Below are 20,591 nucleotides of genomic sequence, written 5' to 3'. Positions count from 1 at the left end.
GCATCGGGCGCACCTTCCCGCTCGGTAGAGGCCGGGTCCTGAGAAGGCCTCCTATGCAAATAGTCGGAACTCTCCAAAACTGCCGACTGCCGACGGCGCAGCTCTTCCAACCGGGCCAGAGGATTCTGTATATTGCCACAATAAGTATGTTGCTCGGAGGATTTGGGAAAACGCATCAACTGTGACACCCACCCAGTCCTCCTGGTCCGGAACACCTTCGGCGGTAGGAAGGGTTATCTCCGCGGATGCTTCTTCATGGGCGCCGGGCTGGACCGGTGCGGGCGTTACGGGGAGGCTGGGCCGCTCAACTGCGGTTGGGAAGTCGGTTAGCTTGATGCTGGGTCGGCGCCCGCTGAAGCTGCTGGATGCTGAGCCCTGGCTCGTGCTGGATTGGCTGGAGCCTGAGATCACTTGGGTGCGTCCGTGGCGGACTTGTTGCATTGATTCAATGTATTTTTGAATATGCGGGTCCTCGTCCCATACATTTGAGCGCGTGTATGTGTCCCAGGATTCCGTGGGTGACCCATACTGTGATCGCAGTGTTGGTGTTTCCGGTGGTGCATCGGATTCCTTGATTTGGGTTGGTGTAGATTGGTCTTCGGATGAGACGGTGGGAACGGGTAACTCCTGTGCAAAGACGCGAGTAGGTTTGGGAGCGTGGCTCTCCCATGGGAACAATTTTGTGACTTTCTGCGGCTCTGGTTTGGTCTCAGGGACCTGATAGTACATGTTCTTCGGGGCTTCAGGGTAGGATGGGGGAGGTCGGAATAGGTTCGTGTCTTCGGACATGGAGTATGTCCTTTCTTGTAAGCTGATTCCTTCAGGCTTTGTATTCAACGGCGGTGGCTCTCTGTGCAATATTAGCAGTTTAGTCTAGAAACTTCACAATCTCAGTTACGCACCGTGAAGCATCCCATTCTGCCTTTGGTGCCTCGAAGGTCGGCGGCTGTGGAGAAGGAGAACGAGGGGGCTGGTACAGCTGGGTGAGCGGTGGAGTGGGCGCGCTAGGCTGCGGTTGATAGATGTGGCCTGCATCATGAGTCTGGTCATGATGCTCCTGTTGGTGATGTTCCTGTTCCTGAGGGTGTTCTTGTTCCTTGGGAGGTTCTTGCCATCCTTCATGGCTCTGCTGGAGAGCGTGGAACACAGAGGCAGGTATGTGCGGCAATGGTGGAATGAAGGTTGAGACATGCTCTTCTCCACGCACATACTGCGGAACTGCACTGAGGACCGGCATTGTCCTTGAAGTAGCTGGGCCCTGGTCCGGATTGTGAGATGGCTGCCATGGTTGGGTCTGCTCATGCGTCATCGACACCAATTGAGCCACATCTTCATCCCGCTGAACTCCGCGGTGGAAGCTTACAGGTGCATGCTCCTTGACGTGATGAACATGATAAGGTTCTGGCCACTGCTCGTGAGTCGGGGCCTTCGCGGAATACGTCTCCTGCTGAACACTTTGCGGTGGTGGCCGAATAGAAACCTGGTTGACAATTAGAACCACCGATCATTTACAAGGCGTAAGCACTCACAAAAGGAGGACGGTAATGTCGATCATACACAGCCCACCATTGCCCAAGCAATTGATTGTAAGGCGACTCCTGCGGAACCACCTGCCTGGGCAAATTCCACGGTTTCTGCGAACCGATGAAATGGATCAGACTGATAGTACTCTGGAAATGCCTGTACGCTGGAATGTACTGGTAGTTGGCGCTGGGCGTGCAATTGTACGTGAAGCTTAGCCTGTGCCAGTCACGGAAATGCATATTGAGCAGACCCTGGTCGGCTCCATCAAAGCTAATGCCCCGCTCTGCGAGCGCCTTCAGTGCATAATAGTCCTGCATATTAGGTCGAAGAACCATGAGTCCACTGTTGAAAATATCCGGCCAGCCCACGTCCGGCACGGCCGCAAAGTCTACTTCCAACGATAGCAGCTCGTCCGGAGCCCTTGAGGCCAAGACATCGCAATCGATGTAGACGATCCGGTCGAATTGGGTCAGGCGCCAAAGCTCGATTTTGGTGAATGTGGCGATCAGGTCGGGCCGGTTCATGAGCCATAAATTTGCAGGAGTGCCGTTGACAAGTTCGCGCACGGGGATCAGTTCATCATAGACGGTCTTCGATCGAGGTTAGTATGGACCGTGACGAGACCATTCCTTGCGGATGCAGAATTGAACATACCCGTAATTCATTGACCGTAGCTGTTTGCAATGTATCTGGCGTAAAGAGGGCAACCAGTCTTGCTTTCGTGCCATTGTCGCGCAAGGAATGCGCGAGGATCATAGCACCTGGAGGAGCGAGTTAGAAGAGCGGACACATCCTCGAAAGACCAATTGCTTACCCGGCAAGTAGTTGTCGCTCAACAAGAGCTATCAATCCCATTAACATCATTCATTCTCGGCAAGGGAACAAAGGGGGTCCAAACGCACCGTGCAGTAAACTGCCCTCCGCTCGGACTCCATCATGCGTCAAGTCCCACGTTCGCAAGGCAAAAAAAAAAGAGAGGTATCACTCTCCAAGAGAAGCAGCGCAGGCCAAAAAGTGAACAGAGTTAAAACGGAACGGTTGGCCCGAAGCTATATTTAACCCTTGAAGCGACGACCCGCTGTAAACGCTTTGCGGTTTGGACAGGTCCGGTAGACGCCAGGCACGGAGCGGCGGAGACACAGGAAAAGAGGACTGTGATACCAGGACCGGACGCGGACGCGGACGAAAAACTAGCCTTTTCACTGGTGCATCATGTCGTGCGAGATGACTCTCAGTCGTCGTGGCAATCAGGGCGGTGAATTGAGACTGTAGAGAGGGAAGTAGAAAAGTGAATACGAGGAAAGGATGAGAAGAGCGGAGCTTGGAAGTGGCAAGCTTTCAAGGAAGTACCTGAGACAGGAGCTGTCGCCGGATGAAGACATCGAGGGGAAAGTGGAGGCGGATGCTTCCATGTTTTCCCCTCATCGGGTGGAACCAGTCTCCGCGGCCCCGAGCTTCCTTCCTACCTAGCTTTCCCTGTTAAGAATAGATACGGTTTGTAGCTTAGGTATTATCGATGGCTCTATTTTTCTGCTTGATAGAGATCGATGCTAGGTAATAAATGCATTGCTCAAATCTCTCTGAAACTATTGCAACGGGAAATCAAAGAGGAAATCAGCTCCCGCCCCTGAGGGGCCGAAGCGTTAGCTGTGGCGGCAAGGTGCTATGGTTTTACAAGGGTCCGTGGGAAACAGATAAGGTGGCACGAGCCCATAGCAATAACCATCCATCCGCAAGCTCCTTCATCTGCGAACGATAACTTTCGCACCCTTGTACGTTCTCTGTACAGCAACTCCAACGTCCTCCTTCTCACCCTGCACGGCCCATTGCACGGCCGCCTCCAACGCCGCGCGGCTCTCCACCTCGACCGGAGTGAAATGGCCTGATCGCGGAAGCAGCACGACCTGACTACCGCCGACGAGGTAATCGGCCATACCGTCTAGACAAATCGTCGGGTCCAGCGCGATGTCCTTCTCGCCCCAGAACACGGTCGAGCTTGTTTTCAGCACCCCGGGAGCTCCTTCGTCGAATAGTCCTGCTCCGCTACTGGTCCGACGGAGGTCGTTGCCGCCCGCGAGCCCGTGGAGGCCGGCGATGGTCTCAAGCGACTTCTGCCAGATTCTAGTCGATGCACCGTCGCGGTAGTAGCCGGCCATGTTCATCACGTTGGCGAACTCGCGCGAGTATTTGATGGTGCTCGGGTATGTTTCTCCGTTGGAGGTCTGTGTCTTGGACTCCGCGAGAGACGGACCCATACTGCTGGCCATGGACTCGGCCGCGTCGCGGGGGTTGAATTCGGCCTTTCCATGGGCACCCCTGTGTACGGCTCTCATGAGCGACTGGTTGCCGCCTATCAGTAAGTATTCAACCAGAGGAACGGGCAGCTGCATCGCGAAGATATAGCCTGATAGCGTGAGTTGGCGGAATAGGGGCTTGAGGGTTCGAATAGCCTGGAGCAGCGGCGGGCGTGATGAGCGTGGAGCATTCTGTGCATCCTTGTGCATCTTGCGCGCCGAGTCAATCGTGCGCATCAAGTTGGATTTGACCAGATCCGGCTATGAAAGGTAAGCTTTCGGCATAACCAACGTAGAATTGGATGCCGTACCAATGGCCCATTACTCAGAATGAACCGATCCGCAAGCGATGGGGCCTCGGCCGCAAGTCGCATGGAGATGATGCAGCCCCAGTCATGGCCAACGATGATGGTCTTCTTCTTGCGCGTCTCGAATCCGTCGTCCACTCCGTATTGGGTCCGCAGCGTGATGATGAGTTCTGTCATCTTCTCCAGCACTCCGGTAGCGGAGTATTTCTCCAGGCCTTCGCTGCCTCCGTAACCGGGCAGATCAATTGCGACCAAGCACGCGGCATCCTGGAGGGAAGATGAGCTGACGATGTGGCGCCATACGGCCCAACTGTCAGGGAATCCATGAACGAAGACAACCAGCGGCTTATCAGATTTCAAGGCAGCTGGTGAGCCGGGTGCTTCATTGCTGACAAAGTGGAATTTAAAACCACTGGCTAGAGTAATTATATGGTGGGAGAGACCGGCAAAATCCTTTGACAGGTCCCACAGGCGATCACGAGCTTTGGGTGCACAGTTAATAAAAATGTTCTTACTTCCACACAGCATTTTTGGGTGCATCGAGGGTGAAGATAGACATTATGGCAGATCACTTACCAATTTGCAGCTCCAGGGTTTCCTTTTCAGTCCTGCGAGTGAAGTAGGTGCCATTTTTGATGGAGATGCAAGCGTAGAGGACTACTGTGAAAATGCCATAAGAAAAGGAAAGCGTCAAGATGACGGCACTCTTGATGAAGCCCATGTTGGAACGAGCCACTTTGAATCGATCATGCGTCGACAAAAGTAGGTCCTTGAGAGAAATAGGGCCGGAAGTGGGGAGAGAAAGAAGCTATAGGGGAACAGGGCGTAACCTTATCCGAGGAGCTAGCTAGCTCTACAGCTGGTTGGTGGAGAACCTCGGAGCTGGTGGCGCGTCGCCTCATTAGTCAGCTGCACCCCCTCTCTAGAGGCAAACTTCATCCTGCATGGCTTGGCTAGTTTCAAGTAGGGTGCTATGCTAGCGGCAGTGTATGATTGCTTTTTAATAGTGAATTTAGCGATGCTCAGCCTTAAATGGCTTTCACCTTGAAAACGCCGAGTCTCATCTTCATATGCCGATTAGATCAATGTGTCACGCCGAGATAAGTCCCGCAGGATCATAAAGGAAGATGGGTATTAAGACATGATGGGAATATGCAGCGGTAAGAGTAAAAGGAAAAGGAAAATTCCAAGCACGAGGAAAATGGCCGTGATCTCGTCGAGTTCCCACACGAGGCTGAGTCGGGTTCAGTTGGCAGAACAGTAGGAAATTAGGGTATATACAAAGGGCAACTAGGAAGCAAGAGATGAGGAGTTTGATCAAACAAAGAAGCCGAGTTCGTCTCTATTGTCGTCCACAAGACGTCCATACCTAGAGATAACGATTAGCAGAGCATACGAAAACGATAGGTCAAAACTCACTCCAAGAGTAACCGGAAGAACCAGACCTCCAGGTCTCCATTGCGCAGCACCTTCTGTGCCCAATCTTGACCCTGGGCGGCAATTTGAGGGGCCGCCTTCTTGCCCTCGTCCTCGGACACGAAGTACCGCATGCTCTCGACGTATTCATTGCCCTTCAGACTGAGGGGCACATAGTGCACCCAGGGCTTGAGCCACTCGTCATGCCACTCACGGAAGAGGGCCAACTTGTAGACGAAGCTGTTGCTCAGCAGGAACGCATAGAATCGCCCACTGAAGGCATTGCCGTCCACGTCGACCAGGAACTTGTGAGCCCACGCATCCTGCTGTCCAGCAGGCTTGACTACTTCAAAGTACTCTTCCTGTGCGTGGCAGTCGTCGGGATCACACTGTCCAATGAAGGTGAACTTGACGTCGAATTTATCTTGATACTGCTCTTGGTTGACCTCCTGTGAGGCCCACGAGTTATCCGGCTGCTTCACGAGAATTTTAGTCTGGCCGAGGGAGTTCACGTTGTCGACAAACTGCTGCCGGTGTTGTCGGCGCCAGCCGCCCGCACGCGAGAAACCACCGGTGGTGGATCCACGCCAGTACATATGATCGGACTTGGCTTCCCAGGAGTAATCTTTGTGTCGGTCGTAAGGCACCTTGTCGACCCAATACCACGGGCTGGGGTAGAGAATGTCCTGGAAGCTAGAGACCTTGCTCTGCGAGAAAATGGGGAATAGGTCATGGACGACATCGAAGGCATTCGGTCGATCGAAAAATCCATAGGTGTAGCGAAGAGACGGGGTATGGCATATATCGGAGAAGGCGGTGGTGTTGTAGATAAAGCCCAACTCGCCGTACGCGTACGGGTCGACGTTATCCGATGCGTCCTCCTCAATGGACCGTGCAGGGCTATCGACGGGGCAGGACTGGCGCGAGTTGGTCCAGGTAGGCTGGTGCGCAAACCGGTTGAAGCGAGTCGTGCGCACCTCGTCGATCCGATCTCCCTTGTTCAAATCAGAGGCGCGAGGCGACCACGCATTCGTCGGGCTCTTCCTGTTGAAAGAGGCCGGGATTACTTGGTCCGTAGCGGTCTGCACCAATCGCTGGAGATCGTCACCGGGGATGACCACGCGGGGCTCGTCGTGCGTGTTGAAGACCAAATCCATGTCCGGCAGGTATCGGACAAAGTCCTTCATCATGCCGACCGTGGCGTCACGCTGCCACTTGCGATCATCACCGCCACCTTCGGTGAGAGTCACCTTGCCATCGCGAATCAGAAGCCCAATCACAGCGTTGTCGAATCCCAGTGTCTCGCGAGCGCGCGCACGAATGACCTCCGGCTTCAGCGCCCAGAAGGGTAGCAGCGAGTGGTAGATAGAGTCGAACTCATCAACGAGCTGGACATTCTTAGACTGGGCGAACTGGAACCACTTGTCGAAATGCGGTGGCGGGTGCATTTTGTAGCGACGCTTGTACTCCTGCACGGCCTCGGCCAAGGTCTTGGATTGGCGAGTCTGCACATGATCGAACTGCTGTTGCGCGTTCTGGATCAGGGTGGCGATGGGGTGCACCTTCTCGGGAGGGTAGGAGCTCTGGCCTGCATGGAGTTGAGGGTGCTTGATCCGCTCGAGAGGAGGGATCACGGCAGGTTGTTCGGGAGGGTGTGAGGGGCGAAGGTAGACGAGGGAGAAGCAGGCGAGAAGGACGACCGCGAGCAGGATGGTCAATCGTTGAGTCCTCATCCTGCCATTTGGTGTGGACATGAGAGGGAAGGAGAGGGAAACCTTAGAAGGTTCAGCACGAGGGCGCGGAAAAGGGTCCTACGGAGAATGCTCCATAAGGCAAAGTGGAAAGTCTGTAGGGCGTCTAGACTATCATTAGTTTCGGAGGTGCCAAGCCTCGAGCCTCGACCTAGGAATATCGTCCACGAGAAAAAAACGCGCTCAAATGTCCTTTGATCAAAGTAGAGGTGTTTTCGGGTCGGAGGGTGGTGGTTTCCAAATGCTCAGGCGAATTTTGTTTTCGGCATGACCACGGTGGCGTCTATGCGTTTTGCGGCTGGCATCCGATGGTCCCAAACCGGAAGTCACCGCGATTAAAACCACTCTATTGAATGAGTTACCAGTGCGATTCGCAAACTCTGGAAAACACAAATCTGGTGTGACAATAGCATTGTTCTTTGCTGTCGTTCATAGGCCGAGTGTTGCTTAGTTTGCATCTACATATTCTCGATGCCCACGGGTGCCAATAAATCAAAATAGTACTGTGTACAGAATCCCGAACAAGCTTGAAGGTATATTACGCTTTACTTCCCCATCGAACCAAAGCCACAGAACAACCTCCATTGACCACCGAAGCCCCCAGCGCCTGAAGCATATACTTCTGCGCGTATCCAACATGCGAGTAGGCCAAAGCACACAAAACGATCACCAGCAACACATGTCCGAAGTAAAATGTCCGTCTCCGCTCCTGCATAGACGTAGCCGGTTGGGCCCCGCTCTTTCGCGCAACACCGCGAGGCCGGACGAAAATCAGAAGCAGCACCACCGTAGATAGCGCAAGGAGGCCGCACTGCACGTCAAAATCACGGACTCGCTTGGCGAGAAGCGAGCTAAACTCCGGGTGGCTCGATTGCACGAAGAATAGTAGATAGAGAGAGGCGTGCCCGAAGAGGAGAGGAGCGATGACCACGCGACCAAACAGCCGGTGGTATGGAGTCACGGTTGCTTGCGGGATGGATGTTACGAATGAGAATGCTGATGCTGCTGATGGTTTCGTGGTTGAGATGTATGCCGCCGGGGACATCAGGACTTGGAGAGGGACTTGGGAAAGGGCGATGTGGCCCAAGGCTTTGGTTAGGTGGAGGTAGTCTGCGAGTGTGAGTTTGGTTTGATCATTGTATTGGTTCCTGCGATTGTACACGGAGATATTAAACTGACCATCACCGCTATTCCATACAGCGAGGCTCAATAACCACGCTAGCCACACGCTGCAGACAAGATACTGTCTCCGGGTTTCGATCCATCCAGCAATCAGCGGGCGATCCCACCACGAGCTTGGTCCACGGCGCGTCTTTGGCACGTCGCCAGGGATCCGGGCTGTAGCCCAGGCTTGGTAAACGCGGAGTGCGATAATTACTACAACGATTGATACTTGCGCCAGAGCGCCGCGCAAGTCGAGCAGCTCCCGGCGCCGAAGCTTCTCCTCTTCGGAGACGGTAATGAAATGCCAAAGCCAAGAGGATGACATATTGCAAACTCGATTCCCCAATTGATGAAGTGCTGAATCGAGACTCGCTGTCTCTGGTCTGTGCAAAGGGCAGGAGGTAGTCAAAGATGCTGTGTATATAAGGAGTGCGTCAATATCGGAGCGGCGCGAATCTAGTTGGCAGCAACCATGACGGCAGCAGTTCTCAGGATATCAGATGGAGAGCTTGACCGTCAAGAGTCCAGACTGGATTCAAGGTAAGCCAGCTGCGCAGAAGAATTGCAAGGTGTCAGATCCATGGCCCCGCTGACAAATGAAGTGATTTGACTCGCCCACGGGGGACCCGAGGTTGAGCCACCTTCATCTCTCGCACAGGCCGTTGATAAGATGAGATTTCTACGAACATCGATCGACCGGCAAATATTCATGGCGTAATTGCTTTTGTGACTACCTTGGCTGGATAGACGAGTTATGTATGGAACAAAAACCTCTACATTAAAAAACGCCTTCAAGATATCTTATCCCAAAGCTGGCTATTCTTCTAAAATGACAGGAAGCCCAGATCGAGTGCAATATGTGGAGTGTGTCTGCGGTCAATCCTTTCCGGGAAATTTTCCGAAGAGTAGTTCGCCGGTCCTGCGCTATCTCATTCACGGCGAAGTCTGCATGGCCTCGTCCTGGTTGCCGCACGCAGTCGTAGCAAAGTAGCGGACATCGACGTCGTCATCCTCCTGCAATTTCTCCAGACTAGGCAGGATCTTTTGTTGGATCAGGTCCTGGCTCTTGGGCGAGGGGGTGACCGTCTCTCCGGACTTCTCGACCTCGACCAGAGTCTTGTCCTCCGGCAGGCGGCGCAGGGTGTCGATCAGAACGGCGTAGGACTTGGCGACATTGAAACGAATGTTGGGGATTTCATCCGTCACCAGGCGGTCCAGAATGGGAATAATGGAGCTTTCGATGATGTCGAGTGTAACAACGGGGGCGAGGGTCTGGTATCATTAGAATGCTTCGATCGCAAAGGAAAGACAAGTATACTCACAGAAACAGCAAAGCATGTTGTCATACGGTAAAGATAGTTGGGATGTTGTCCCATGGCGATCACCTTGGGGATAATAGACTCCTTCGACCAATTCACACCGAATACTTCAGTGAGCTTCTTCAAGTTCTGAGTAGCAGCCTCTCGGATCGAGAAAACAGTGTCGCCGAGCCAGCCCATGCAGAGGTCGCTCAATTGCTCGTCGAAGAACTTGACACCCAACTGACTGGCGAGAAGAGGAATGTATTCGATAATAGCAAGGCGCACGCGCCACTGCTTGTCCTCGGCCAGCTGGACAATGGCAGGGAGAAGAGACTGAGAGAGAAGATCGATGCCAATGACTGAAAGAGAATTAGACGAATCCATGTCGATAATCGCTGATGAATTGAAGTCTCACCTTTGTTGACCTGCTCAAGCTTGGAAATGATGTGAAGACGAACATCGGGGAAGTCATCCTTCAGCATTTGAAGGAACATAGGAAGCAGGTGAGCAATAGTCCTGCACAATGGTCAGTGATTGATACTCTGGGAGCGTGGACACCGGTTTCTTACTCCTCCTTTCCAAGAATAGGCGCCAGACCACTAATCTGGGTGCCCAGAGCCGCCCGAACGTGCTGCGATTGATCAGAGACAAGGTCCTCAACGCTAGTCATGATCTCATTTAGCAGTGTATCACGGTCAATCAAAGTGCAAAAGCCTGGCCATAGAATTAGTTTACGCTTCAGGAATGAACCCGACGGGACATACCTGGAATCTGGCCAGCAATTGCAGTGCGGACTTCAGCCTCTGTATCCTTCAAAAGTTTCACGAAAGCGGGCACCATATCGCGGGTGACCACTTCCTCGTGCACGGCCTTGGCAATCTATGACAGGATTTAGTACAGTTCCAGCATCCAAACTTCGACCCAAGGCTAAGCAACGAACCTTCTCGTATCTATCGGCAACCATGTATCGAACTCTCCAGCTCTTGTCCTCGAAGAGAGCGCGCAGCGACGTAAGCAATACACCGTGGCTGGGCTGCTGCTCCTTGGGGATTTCCTCCGCGATCGAGATAAGAATGTCCACCGTCAACAGACGCACGCTGTCCTGGTCATCGCTGGCAAGGTATTGGAAGAGGGGTATCATTTCGTCGATAATCACTGGCGTGTCCATCTCCTTGGCAAACTTGGCCAGGTTGTTGGCGGCTTGCCGCCGAACCATGGGGGTCTCATCGTGTACCAAGGCCCCGAAGTGCTGTCGGAGGCTCTGTTGCATTGCCGGCGCGGCTTTTTTGTATGGTGTAGAGTACAGGCCCGTGGCGGAGACCTTGGAAGTGAACCAGTCGGCTTTGGAGAGGTGGAGGACCAGGGGGACAAAGTGCTCTTCAACTTGGCTCTCGTTCAACTGCTCGCAGACCTTGTTGAGGGACTCGACGGCCTGGGGTCACATAATCAGCACAGCTCCTGGACGGATGAATCGGTATTAAAACCCACTTTCTCCCGAACCAAAGGCTCCTCGATCGCCGCCAGGTTCTCCAGCGGAGATAGAAGCACGTGCGCATGTTCCGGTCCTCCAACATACTCTGTGAAGTTACCCAATTCTTCGCTGAGGGCAGTCAAGACCTCGTCTTCATCCTCGACCGAGTCTAGCAGCGGTCTGTGTTAGATGCGTCCAAGCCGCAGGGAGGTGGGGTTAAGGGAACCAACCATCGAGAAATGGGATGAGCTCTTCTCGGGTTCTCTCGGGGCCTAGAGCCAGTGCGATAGTCGAAAGGCGGTGGATGGCATTGAGTCTGAGGAGGACGTCATCGTGCTATGACATTGAAATGTGAGCTTGGACCAGGGAATAGGTGGAGGGGGGTGCGGAGCATCGGCGCACCTTCAGCTCATCGATGAGTACGGCGATCGGATAGAGCTCGTCGTTTTCGTTTTGACCTTCCATCGCTGAATGTGGTATGTGTATTAGGTCAGAAGGAGGCGTGGGAGGGTGAGTGTGGCAGGTCCCAGTCCTGGAGGGAAGGGTTGGTATCAGGCCGAGTTCGGATGAAGCACCCAGTTGAAAAAGATTATTGGAAAGTGGAGGAGTGAGCGGTCATGAAATCAGTGACGATTATAGGAGCTGGAGCGGTGGCAGGTTAGCGACTGCGGAGGGGGGGTTCAATGGGGAAGGGGAGGAGGGAGGTTTCGTGGGGTTTTTGGGCCGCAGGGCTAGGAGCGCAGTAAAGCATACCTCGGACAATTGGGAAATCCACAATCCACGATTTGGCAGGAATACAAAGGTCGTGGGATAGGAAAGGGATAAAGCGGTTGCTATTTGGACAGGATGATCGATGGCCGTGACGGGGAAGTCTGGCTCTGAGCTTTCACAAACAAGCTGGCGGGTTGTGTATGTTACATACAACGATACACCCGCGGTTTCCGAGGACGATGGAAGGCAGTGACAATACAGATACCGCGGTTACAAAAGAGGGGAGCAGCGTGGCGGTGGTGGCTTGTGGGCAGAATTTCATCGGAGATTGGAGTCATAACTTCCAGATTAGTACTCTCGAGTCGCACTCTCTGTGGATTTGGTACGTTCCCCTTCCCGGCTCTGATCCATGATCCGTATTGCCGCTATCCTCGCATTGCCATTTTCACCTCGCTAACCGACCTTTTCCTCCGTCTTCGCAGAATTGAATCGCATTGTGATCCCCCGCCATGCCCACTATCTCGGTCGACAAGGCCGCTCTCTTCAAGGAGCTGGGCCGGGAGTACGTGCTTCTATGGCCCCGTCTATACTTCATATGTCTAATCGGTTGTTGCGCATCTCTATAGGTATACCACGGAGGAATTCGATGAGTTGTGCTTTGAATTTGGTGCGTCGGGCTGCTGCGACACTTAGCGGGGCATAGGCTGACTGAAATTATACAGGCATTGAGCTCGACGAAGATGTACGCTCTCGCGAACCCCACTGACATGTGTGACTCGCCGCTAAGTCCTCACAGACCACAGACCAGAACCGCCCGATCGTCGACGGAGTGCAAGAGCCGCCGCAGCTCAAGATCGAGATCCCAGCCAACCGGTATGCTCGAACGCCCTTCGGGTATGAAAGGATAGTGGACTGAAACCAACTGCAGATATGATTTACTGTGCTTCGAGGGAATTGCGCTGATGCTCAACATCTTCCTCGGCCGCAAGCCTCTGCCCGAGTACAAGTTGACCCAGCCCGCTCAACTCCAAGAGATTATTGTCAAGGAAGACGTAGGTGCTCGCCGAGACTGCTAATGATGCTTAAGTACTAAAAGACCCTTTAGACCTCCAAGATCAGACCTTACGTGTCCGGTGCCATCCTCCGGGGTGTCAAGTTCGACAAGGCTCGCTATGAGTCCTTCATTGCCCTTCAAGATAAGCTGCACCAGAACCTGGCGCGCCAACGGACCCTGGTTTCAATTGGTACCCACGATTTGGACACCGTCAAGGGCCCCTTCACCTACGAGGCTCTGCCCCCCAAGGACATCAAATTTATCCCGTTGAACCAGACCCAGGAGATGAATGGCGAGGAGTTGATGAACTTCTACGAGGTATGGCAAACCTGACGTGCGCTATCACTTATGACAGTTCTCACACTATGCAATAGAAACACCAGCAATTGGGCAAGTACCTGCACATCATTCGTGACTCCCCAGTGTACCCGGTTATCTACGACTCGAGCCGAACTGTTTGCTCTCTCCCCCCTATCATTAACGGCGACCACTCGAAGATCACTATGGATACTACCAATATCTTCATTGAGATCACCGCTCTCGACCGGACGAAGCTCGAGATTGTGAACCGGATGATGGTCACCATGTTCTCTCAGTACACCTCGGAACCGTTCACGTACGTACTATTTACCAATTACAGAAAGGCACGCAAACTAACCTCAACTACAGTATTGAGCCAGTCAAGATTGTGTCAGAGCACAACAACGAGACCCGCATCACCCCCGACCTCTCTCCCCGCACCGCCGAGGCGGAAGTGTCCTACATCAACCAATGCTGTGGCTTGAACCTCACTGCCGTTGATATCAGCAACTACTTGAGGAAGATGGCTTTCCGCGCCAAGCCCTCGATTAACAAGCCCGATGTTGTTGACGTTGAGATCCCTCCAACCCGCGCCGATGTTCTCCACCAGTGCGACATCATGGAGGACGTCGCTATCGCCTACGGTTTCAACAATCTCCCCCGCTCGTTCCCCAGCAAATCAGGTACCATCGCCCAGCCCCTACCAATCAACAAGCTCTCCGACATTATCCGTGTGGAAACTGCCATGGCCGGCTGGTCCGAAGTGCTGCCTCTGATCCTGTGCTCGCACGACGAGAACTTCGGCTGGTTGAACCGCAAGGACGACGGCAACACCGCCGTCAAGCTGGCCAATCCCAAGACCTCCGAGTTCCAGGTTGTCCGTACCAGTCTGCTTCCCGGTCTGTTGAAGACTATCCGTGAGAACAAGGCCCACAGCGTGCCCATGAAGATCTTCGAGGTCAGCGACGTCGCCTTCAAGGACCTGTCTCTTGAGCGCAAGAGCCGCAACGAGCGTCACTACGCCGCTGCCTTCTACGGCAAGAGCAGTGGTTTCGAGATTGTGCACGGTCTTATGGACCGCGTGATGGCGATGCTGAAGAGCGCTTTCATCACTGCCGAAGAGGGTTTGATCAATCCCGCTGCCAGCCACTCGCACTACTACATCAAGGAGCTGAATGGTATGTTCATCGATACTACCCAGGGATTTCATCAAAGATGCTAATTGACACGTTTCTATAGACCGCACTTTCCTCCCTGGCCACGCCGCCTCCGTCCACCTCCGCATCGGCGGCAAGGACCATGTCATTGGCAACTTCGGTATCCTGCACCCCGAGGTCCTCGAGAAGTACGAACTCAAGTACCCTGTCAGCACCCTGGAGCTCAACATCGAGCCCTTCCTGTAGGCGGGGTTGCTTGCGCACGTACACTTTTCCCATGCTTTGTGACGCAGATAGATGATGACATGACGTGGAGGGCTCTTTTTGCGATACGCCAGTATGTTTCGATTAGAGCTATGCTGATGCCAAAAAGCAATAAAAATACAATGTTCATTTATATCCCTTAAAGCTTTAACTGAAAGGATTAGTCTCGAATACCCAATTCTTTTAAGATGCAGTTGACTGTGGTATACGTAGTCTCGCGCAGGAAGTACCTGGGCACGTGGAGAATGCCCACACTCCAGGGCTTGGGAAATGAAAGGCGGTATTTGAAGGGATGCTTGGCCTTGATGGATCGGATCGATCGACGCCTGGGCATGTGCCAGATCTACAATTGCTTAGGTTACTATGTGCACTGTGTCAGAACCTTGGGTCAAGCTGTTGACCAGCATCATGTACATATCCCATTCATGTTTCAGACATCAAGCAATACTAATCTAGCAAAGACCTTGCTAGCTAGAGACATCACAATCATTAATGCAGGCAACAAGGTTTTGGAATCTTCATGTAATTTTGATTGCGTGAGGTAGAGAGTATAAGAGGTTAGGACAGGAGAGAGAAAAGGGCTTAATGGAAAAAAACAAGTTTACTCCTGAGCGTAACCCTCGGCACCACCCTCAGCCTCACCGGCCTGCTGCTCAGCCAGACGCTGCTGCTCAGCGAGCTGCTGGGCGGCAATGGCCTTGGCACCGTAGTCCTGGCTCATGGGCTGGAGAACGGGCTGCTCCTCCTTGGGCTCGATGATGGTGACCGAGTCGGGGAGGGTCTTCTGGGGGCCGGACTTGCCCTCGGGGTCGGAGCCGCGCATGATCTTGACCTTGATACCAAGGACACCCTGGCGGAGGAGAACGTGGCGGGTGGCGGAGTCAATGAACTCCTTGGCGGGCTGACCGGAGTGGATCATGAAGCCGTCCTGGTGTAATTGTTAGCAACTATTCTCCTGTATCATTTATTGTTTGGCGCAGGGTCGAAAGATGGCGCATGGATAATCGGAACTTGGGTTCAGGCCCATTCCGAGTATCTCTACGCTTGCTCCAGAACCCATCCCACGGTGTAGACGTACAGTGAACTTCATGGACTTAGCACGGGCGGCACGGAGCTTGCCGGAAACAACAACCTCGCAACCCTTGGCACCGGACTCCATGATGAAGCGGAGGACACCGTAGCAGGCACGGCGGACGGCGAGACCGTTCAGGAGCTTGTAGCGGAGGGACTCGCACTGAGCGACGGCGGACAGACCGCGGTTCTGGACCTTGGCGGCATAGAGGGAGACCGAGTTCTCGGGGAACTTGAAACGCTTCTGGATGAGCGAGGTGAGCTCACGGATGCGGCGGCCCTGCTCGCCGAGAACCTCCTGGGTGTGGGTGGCACGGATGACTAGAAAGAAAGCATCCGTTAGCATCGACAATCCCGACTAGAGTTTCTGCATCTCCAATCCGTCGCCGCCATTCAAAAATTTCCCTGGCCCTTGTAGCACTGCGTTCCAATCCCTGGCGGCACGGTTCAACTCAGATTTCGGGGGCGAACGTACTGATGTCGGTGACGGTGGGAGTGACACGGACTTCGACACCGGAGTAGCCCTCCTCAGCGAGCTCGCGCTGGAAGAACTCGTTCAGCTCGGCGTAGAAGACACCGTCGGCGACGAACTTCCTGCGCTTGGAGATAGCACCCTGGACAGCGGCCATTTTTGCGTTCCTGGTTGTTGGAATTGGGGGTTGTCGACGGGGGAAGGCGAGGTCGAGGTCGAGAGTTCGTTGTGCACAGGTTTGATTTAGTGGGGATTTTTCGGGCGTAGGGCTTCTCTTGCCCGTTTGGGCTAGGGCTCAACCCTCGCTTGCACTGCGCGGGAGCTAGTCTCATTGTGGACTAGCGCGCACTGGGTCAGGCTGTAAGGCAACAGGGCACCAAGGCACCAATGACATAGTCGGGACTGTTTCTTTGGTCTTTCTGCTAAATACCACGCTGATGAATTGAACTAAACAGGACCTCACTATGTCCAGCGGCCCATGCAGAACTATTTTCGTTCCCATGTTCTCTCTAGATCACCGTATTTCCCAAGATGCACCCTAGTTGCCTTCGCAGCATTCATCGAATCGCGAGTCTCTGACCACGTTCTCACTCACTGCATCTCCGCTTCCATCTCTTTCGGCTTGTCTGTCTTTGATTCAGGGCCCTGACCTTTCAGGAAAGACAGGCTGGAGAATCCTGCCTGCACAGCAGCCATTTCGGATGGCGCAGCACTTTGGGTATTGTGCCCAGAGTCCTCGGAGCTTGGATAGCTATGAGCTGTCTCGATACCAGTCAAGACGGATTCCCGGTTTCCTCCTGGACTGTCGCTTCCAGCAGCTACTGGCGCTCCTGCTGGAACAGGCCCGTTCATCTCCGCGTCTGTTCGACCAAAGACTTCGTTCCACCAACGAGTCTCTTTGGGACGTGGGAAGATCAGCCGTTCCTTGCCACGCTGATGATCATCAATCTCGGGATCGTATTGCGGGTTGGTGAATTGTTCCCGTCGGGCAAGGAAATAGTCCCATACACTTCGACTTCGTTCTCGCGCGTTCATCTCGACACGTTCCTTTTCGTTGTTGAAGAGGAAAGTTCCAAACTGACAAGAGTAAAGATGATAGAGCAGCCGCCGCAAGAAGCGCTCGTTGAACTCGAAGCGTGTCGGATGCTGGTACAGTAGCTGATATGTTGCGTCGAGGAACTGGTGGAAAACAGGACTCGTCTCCTTCACTTTGGTGATCTCTCTCTCAGAGACAGCAGAGCGAGGGGTGGGGGAAGGCTTCTTAACCGGGGTATCAGAGTCGTAGCTCTTGAGCTCTCCATCCGAGTCCGGCAAGGAGTCACGGCTGTTGTTGTCGCGACCAAAGAATCCCTTAGCACTAAGGAATGCATTTTCAATGGCCTTTCCGGCACCACCACCATCGCCAAAGCCACGGTTGACCTCTCCACCGATGCGCTCATTCTCGATCTGGAACCATTTCTCACTGTTCAAATGGCCCGATCTATGTCGGAACATATGACCAAATGAAAGCCAATCTTTCTCCACGAGGACCATGAACCCTTCCATAGTTCGGAAGTATGGATCCAGGCAAAGTTGACTCAAGGCACTGAGCTGACTCGTTCGGTCCCAGCCGTCGGAGCAGTGAATTAACACGTGAGAGTGCTGCACGCCAACCTGACGGGCAATTAGACCAGCCCCGTCCAATATACCCGCAATATGCTTCAACCAGCCACTGCGTGCCAGAAGGTCGCGGTTAGGCCCTAACGGAGTGACATCCGTCTCTTTCAGGGCGTCAATAACTTTGTTCAGCGAATCACGCATGACATGGATATTGTCAATGCCAAGATAGGCCTTGGTTGCGAACTTGTAATTGTCCATGTTCTCAGAGCCAAGTCCAACGGCTTGCATAGCAAAAGCGTTGACTGTAGGCCGGGCATCGACAATCAGATTCTGCTGCTGAGCACCATAAATTGCCCGTTGCTCCTCGGGAACACCACGAGCAGCGGCCAGCATGTCATCCTCTATCTCTTCCGCATTTGACAGATCCGGGTCTATTTGGCTGGCCTCTGGGCTCTCGTAGCTTTGGCTCGAGTCGGATGCCTCTCTGTCTAACTGGGATGGGACAAAGCTAGCCAACGGTCGGTCGGATCGTGATGTAGAGAATATGGCAGCCAGCAGCTTCTCGTCTTGAATGCTGCGATTTTGGCGCACTCCGACCAGTGGTTGTGAACTTCTGGTGATGCTGCAGTTGTTCACAGGATGCAGGTATGTAAGGGCTGGGATTCTCGCTCGGGAGCGGTATCTCCCTGCATAGTTAATGGTATTGTCAGAGATAGCAGACGGCACGGGAATAAGTGCAGGGTATGTTGGAGAAAACTGTAGATCGCCGTTAGCATGCGACTCCACTGCTAAGACCGCCTAGAGGCGGTCCTGAGCACCTACTCCATAATCAGTGTTTATCTCAGAGACGCGCCACCCTGAGTTCTCTTTAAGTAGGCCCTGGCGCTCCCACTCTTTGCGCGGGTCATACAACTCCCACCCATTTATTTCCTTCTCCGGCGGCGGCGGCTGATAGGAAAAGGCATACAGCTTATCTAGCCGACCGGATTTGCAGGTCCATTGCCTTATAGCATCATAAACCTCGCGAGCTTTCTGCTCGTTGATGAAATAAAAACAGACAAAGGTAAAGTCTCGGCAGCGGAGGCGGATGGAGGAGAGCTGGCGGGAGGCCCCAGGAGCCGGGCGTAAAGTGCAGAATGCGATAATCGGGTAGGTAATCCAGAGTTCTTTCGGTCTTACTGTAACACCTTTCGCTTGATCCTCGCTGGAGATTGGGGGAACGTGGGAAAAGATCAAGTGGTGAGGGGTGAGGTGGAGCGTGCCATCGACCTGCTCACCACGGCGAGCCAAGGTCACATTGTCAACCTGCGGCGATGAGTATAATTATCGCAGCCATATCACTGATTATTCCTGGAGAAACGAACCTTAGCCACCCGTGTTCTCTCCATACCGTGTACCGTTGATTACTGTGCGCGCATGATGTTCATGTGAGGGGAAGAAGTCCGAGTGTGTTTGCCGGTCTCGCCGTGGGCGGATTTCGAAGGTGCGAAATGACAGAGGAAAGGTATTCTGGATCGGATTGAACGTATTGTCCCCTCGGGCCAGGAGCGCGGAGTGTAGATGGGAAGTTGGGCGAGGAGTTACACGTCAAGGCGTCCGATCCGTCCCTTTGTGGGGCTGACTCCCCGGGCATTCCCAAGGCCCGATGCATCGTCATAACTCGATCTGCCACAACACTAATGTATGCCAACCTAGATGGGTATGTCATTTGATGTGAGGGGATCTTTAGACCTAAATGAAACCCGGAGATTATTAAAGAGCTAAATTTAAAAAGCCTATAGCAGTTTAAAGACACCAAATCGACCGCCTTAACGTCATGTCGAAACAAACTACTCACTAACTCTATCGATTCATCCGGCAATTTAGTTGATACTTAACGCATTAGACACCTATATACTAGAGCTATATAAGTCATAAGCCTTATGAGTTATGTGTATGTCCTGGCGGGCACGTGCGAACCTTCATACATAGGCGCCTGCAATTGACGCCAGCTGTATTCGCACACCCTCTTTATGAACGATTGGGCATTGAAGTACATAATTACCCTGTATGCCATCTTTGTGAATGTATACGTAGATTTTATTCGCGGAATATTATATCGCCCGCTACCTCAGAATACAGCAAACAAGTAACGTTTGAAGGTTCAACAGGAACCAAATAGCTTTTCGGAAGTTGCTAGCCAAATTTCCTAGCAGAGTCTACAAGAGCAACCACAGATCATAAATAGCAAATAATTCGACGATTGTCTCAAGTCATAACGCAAAAAGAAAAGCCCTACACGCTCGTTTCGACCTCAGAATATGAAAAGCAAGTTATGGCGCCAATCACTAAAATGGTGCTTTAGTCAGATCGGAGAGGTCATAATAATTGATTAATTAAATCTTCTATTGTGTTGTCTTACCGAACCAAAAAAGACAAAAACATTTGAAGGGAGTAAGACAAAGAAGAGCAAAAAAGAAATGCTCGCACTCGGATTTGAACCGAGGATCTCGTGATTACTAGTCACGCGCTTTACCAACTAAGCCATGCGAGCTGATTGGTGGAGGTATGTGCCTTATTTCATATTATTATTCTATTGTATATTGAGCCCTAAATCCTTCTCCTTTATGAAGCTGTCTCACCCTGTGTGAAGAACCTGTTCTACAAGCCTCCATAACTCACCTCCCCTCAACTATTTCTCCAAAGGTTCTGATCTAGATAATTACCATAGATCATGAATGAAGTCTCCGCACTC

General features: G+C 52.9%; 8 protein-coding genes across 8 annotated transcripts; 1 reads left to right on the top strand and 7 right to left on the bottom strand.

Moving 5' to 3' along the window:
• Positions 1-51: 51 nt before the first annotated feature.
• N7498_001196 (uncharacterized protein) lies at positions 52-2,462 on the bottom strand (the record flags this gene model as incomplete). The annotated part of the gene is made up of 6 exons (XM_058448259.1): positions 52-850; positions 903-1,480; positions 1,530-2,114; positions 2,179-2,285; positions 2,339-2,366; positions 2,427-2,462. The coding sequence occupies 6 exons, from the start codon at positions 2,460-2,462 to the stop codon at positions 52-54; spliced, it is 2,133 nt and encodes a 710-aa protein (XP_058313670.1).
• Positions 2,463-3,266: 804 nt separating this feature from the next.
• Positions 3,267-4,847, bottom strand: N7498_001195 (alpha/beta fold hydrolase; the record flags this gene model as incomplete). The annotated part of the gene is made up of 3 exons (XM_058448258.1): positions 3,267-4,079; positions 4,130-4,608; positions 4,703-4,847. 3 exons carry the CDS (start codon positions 4,845-4,847, stop codon positions 3,267-3,269), a joined length of 1,437 nt encoding a protein of 478 aa, XP_058313669.1.
• Positions 4,848-5,443: 596 nt separating this feature from the next.
• Positions 5,444-7,296, bottom strand: N7498_001194 (putative capsule-associated protein CAP1; the record flags this gene model as incomplete). Its single annotated transcript, XM_058448257.1, has 2 exons — positions 5,444-5,495; positions 5,546-7,296. 2 exons carry the CDS (start codon positions 7,294-7,296, stop codon positions 5,444-5,446), a joined length of 1,803 nt encoding a protein of 600 aa, XP_058313668.1.
• A 535-nt stretch (positions 7,297-7,831) lies between these two features.
• On the bottom strand, positions 7,832-8,782 carry N7498_001193 (putative metalloreductase Fre8; the record flags this gene model as incomplete). The annotated part of the gene is made up of 2 exons (XM_058448256.1): positions 7,832-8,403; positions 8,473-8,782. The coding sequence occupies 2 exons, from the start codon at positions 8,780-8,782 to the stop codon at positions 7,832-7,834; spliced, it is 882 nt and encodes a 293-aa protein (XP_058313667.1).
• Positions 8,783-9,390: 608 nt separating this feature from the next.
• N7498_001192 (protein phosphatase 2A structural subunit TPD3) lies at positions 9,391-11,694 on the bottom strand (the record flags this gene model as incomplete). The annotated part of the gene is made up of 9 exons (XM_058448255.1): positions 9,391-9,729; positions 9,780-10,117; positions 10,174-10,274; positions 10,328-10,472; positions 10,523-10,637; positions 10,699-11,190; positions 11,247-11,398; positions 11,460-11,565; positions 11,632-11,694. 9 exons carry the CDS (start codon positions 11,692-11,694, stop codon positions 9,391-9,393), a joined length of 1,851 nt encoding a protein of 616 aa, XP_058313666.1.
• Positions 11,695-12,449: 755 nt separating this feature from the next.
• Positions 12,450-14,697, top strand: N7498_001191 (phenylalanine--tRNA ligase subunit beta; the record flags this gene model as incomplete). Its single annotated transcript, XM_058448254.1, has 9 exons — positions 12,450-12,502; positions 12,567-12,607; positions 12,663-12,682; positions 12,737-12,813; positions 12,869-12,992; positions 13,046-13,312; positions 13,369-13,610; positions 13,664-14,472; positions 14,534-14,697. The coding sequence occupies 9 exons, from the start codon at positions 12,450-12,452 to the stop codon at positions 14,695-14,697; spliced, it is 1,797 nt and encodes a 598-aa protein (XP_058313665.1).
• A 619-nt stretch (positions 14,698-15,316) lies between these two features.
• Positions 15,317-16,415, bottom strand: N7498_001190 (40S ribosomal protein uS3; the record flags this gene model as incomplete). Its single annotated transcript, XM_058448253.1, has 3 exons — positions 15,317-15,643; positions 15,794-16,107; positions 16,262-16,415. The coding sequence occupies 3 exons, from the start codon at positions 16,413-16,415 to the stop codon at positions 15,317-15,319; spliced, it is 795 nt and encodes a 264-aa protein (XP_058313664.1).
• A 434-nt stretch (positions 16,416-16,849) lies between these two features.
• Positions 16,850-19,245, bottom strand: N7498_001189 (phosphatidylinositol-3-phosphatase YMR1; the record flags this gene model as incomplete). Its single annotated transcript, XM_058448252.1, has 3 exons — positions 16,850-18,613; positions 18,680-19,162; positions 19,222-19,245. The coding sequence occupies 3 exons, from the start codon at positions 19,243-19,245 to the stop codon at positions 16,850-16,852; spliced, it is 2,271 nt and encodes a 756-aa protein (XP_058313663.1).
• Between the last annotated feature and the right edge of the window lie 1,346 nt (positions 19,246-20,591).

Source organism: Penicillium cinerascens, assembly GCF_028974065.1.
Source record: "Penicillium cinerascens strain IBT 15544 chromosome Unknown contig_16_segment0_segment0, whole genome shotgun sequence".
NCBI classification, from domain to species: domain Eukaryota; kingdom Fungi; phylum Ascomycota; class Eurotiomycetes; order Eurotiales; family Aspergillaceae; genus Penicillium; species Penicillium cinerascens.
The sequence above is the reverse complement of the archived record's forward strand: the minus strand, read 5'-3'. Positions and strand labels throughout refer to the sequence as shown.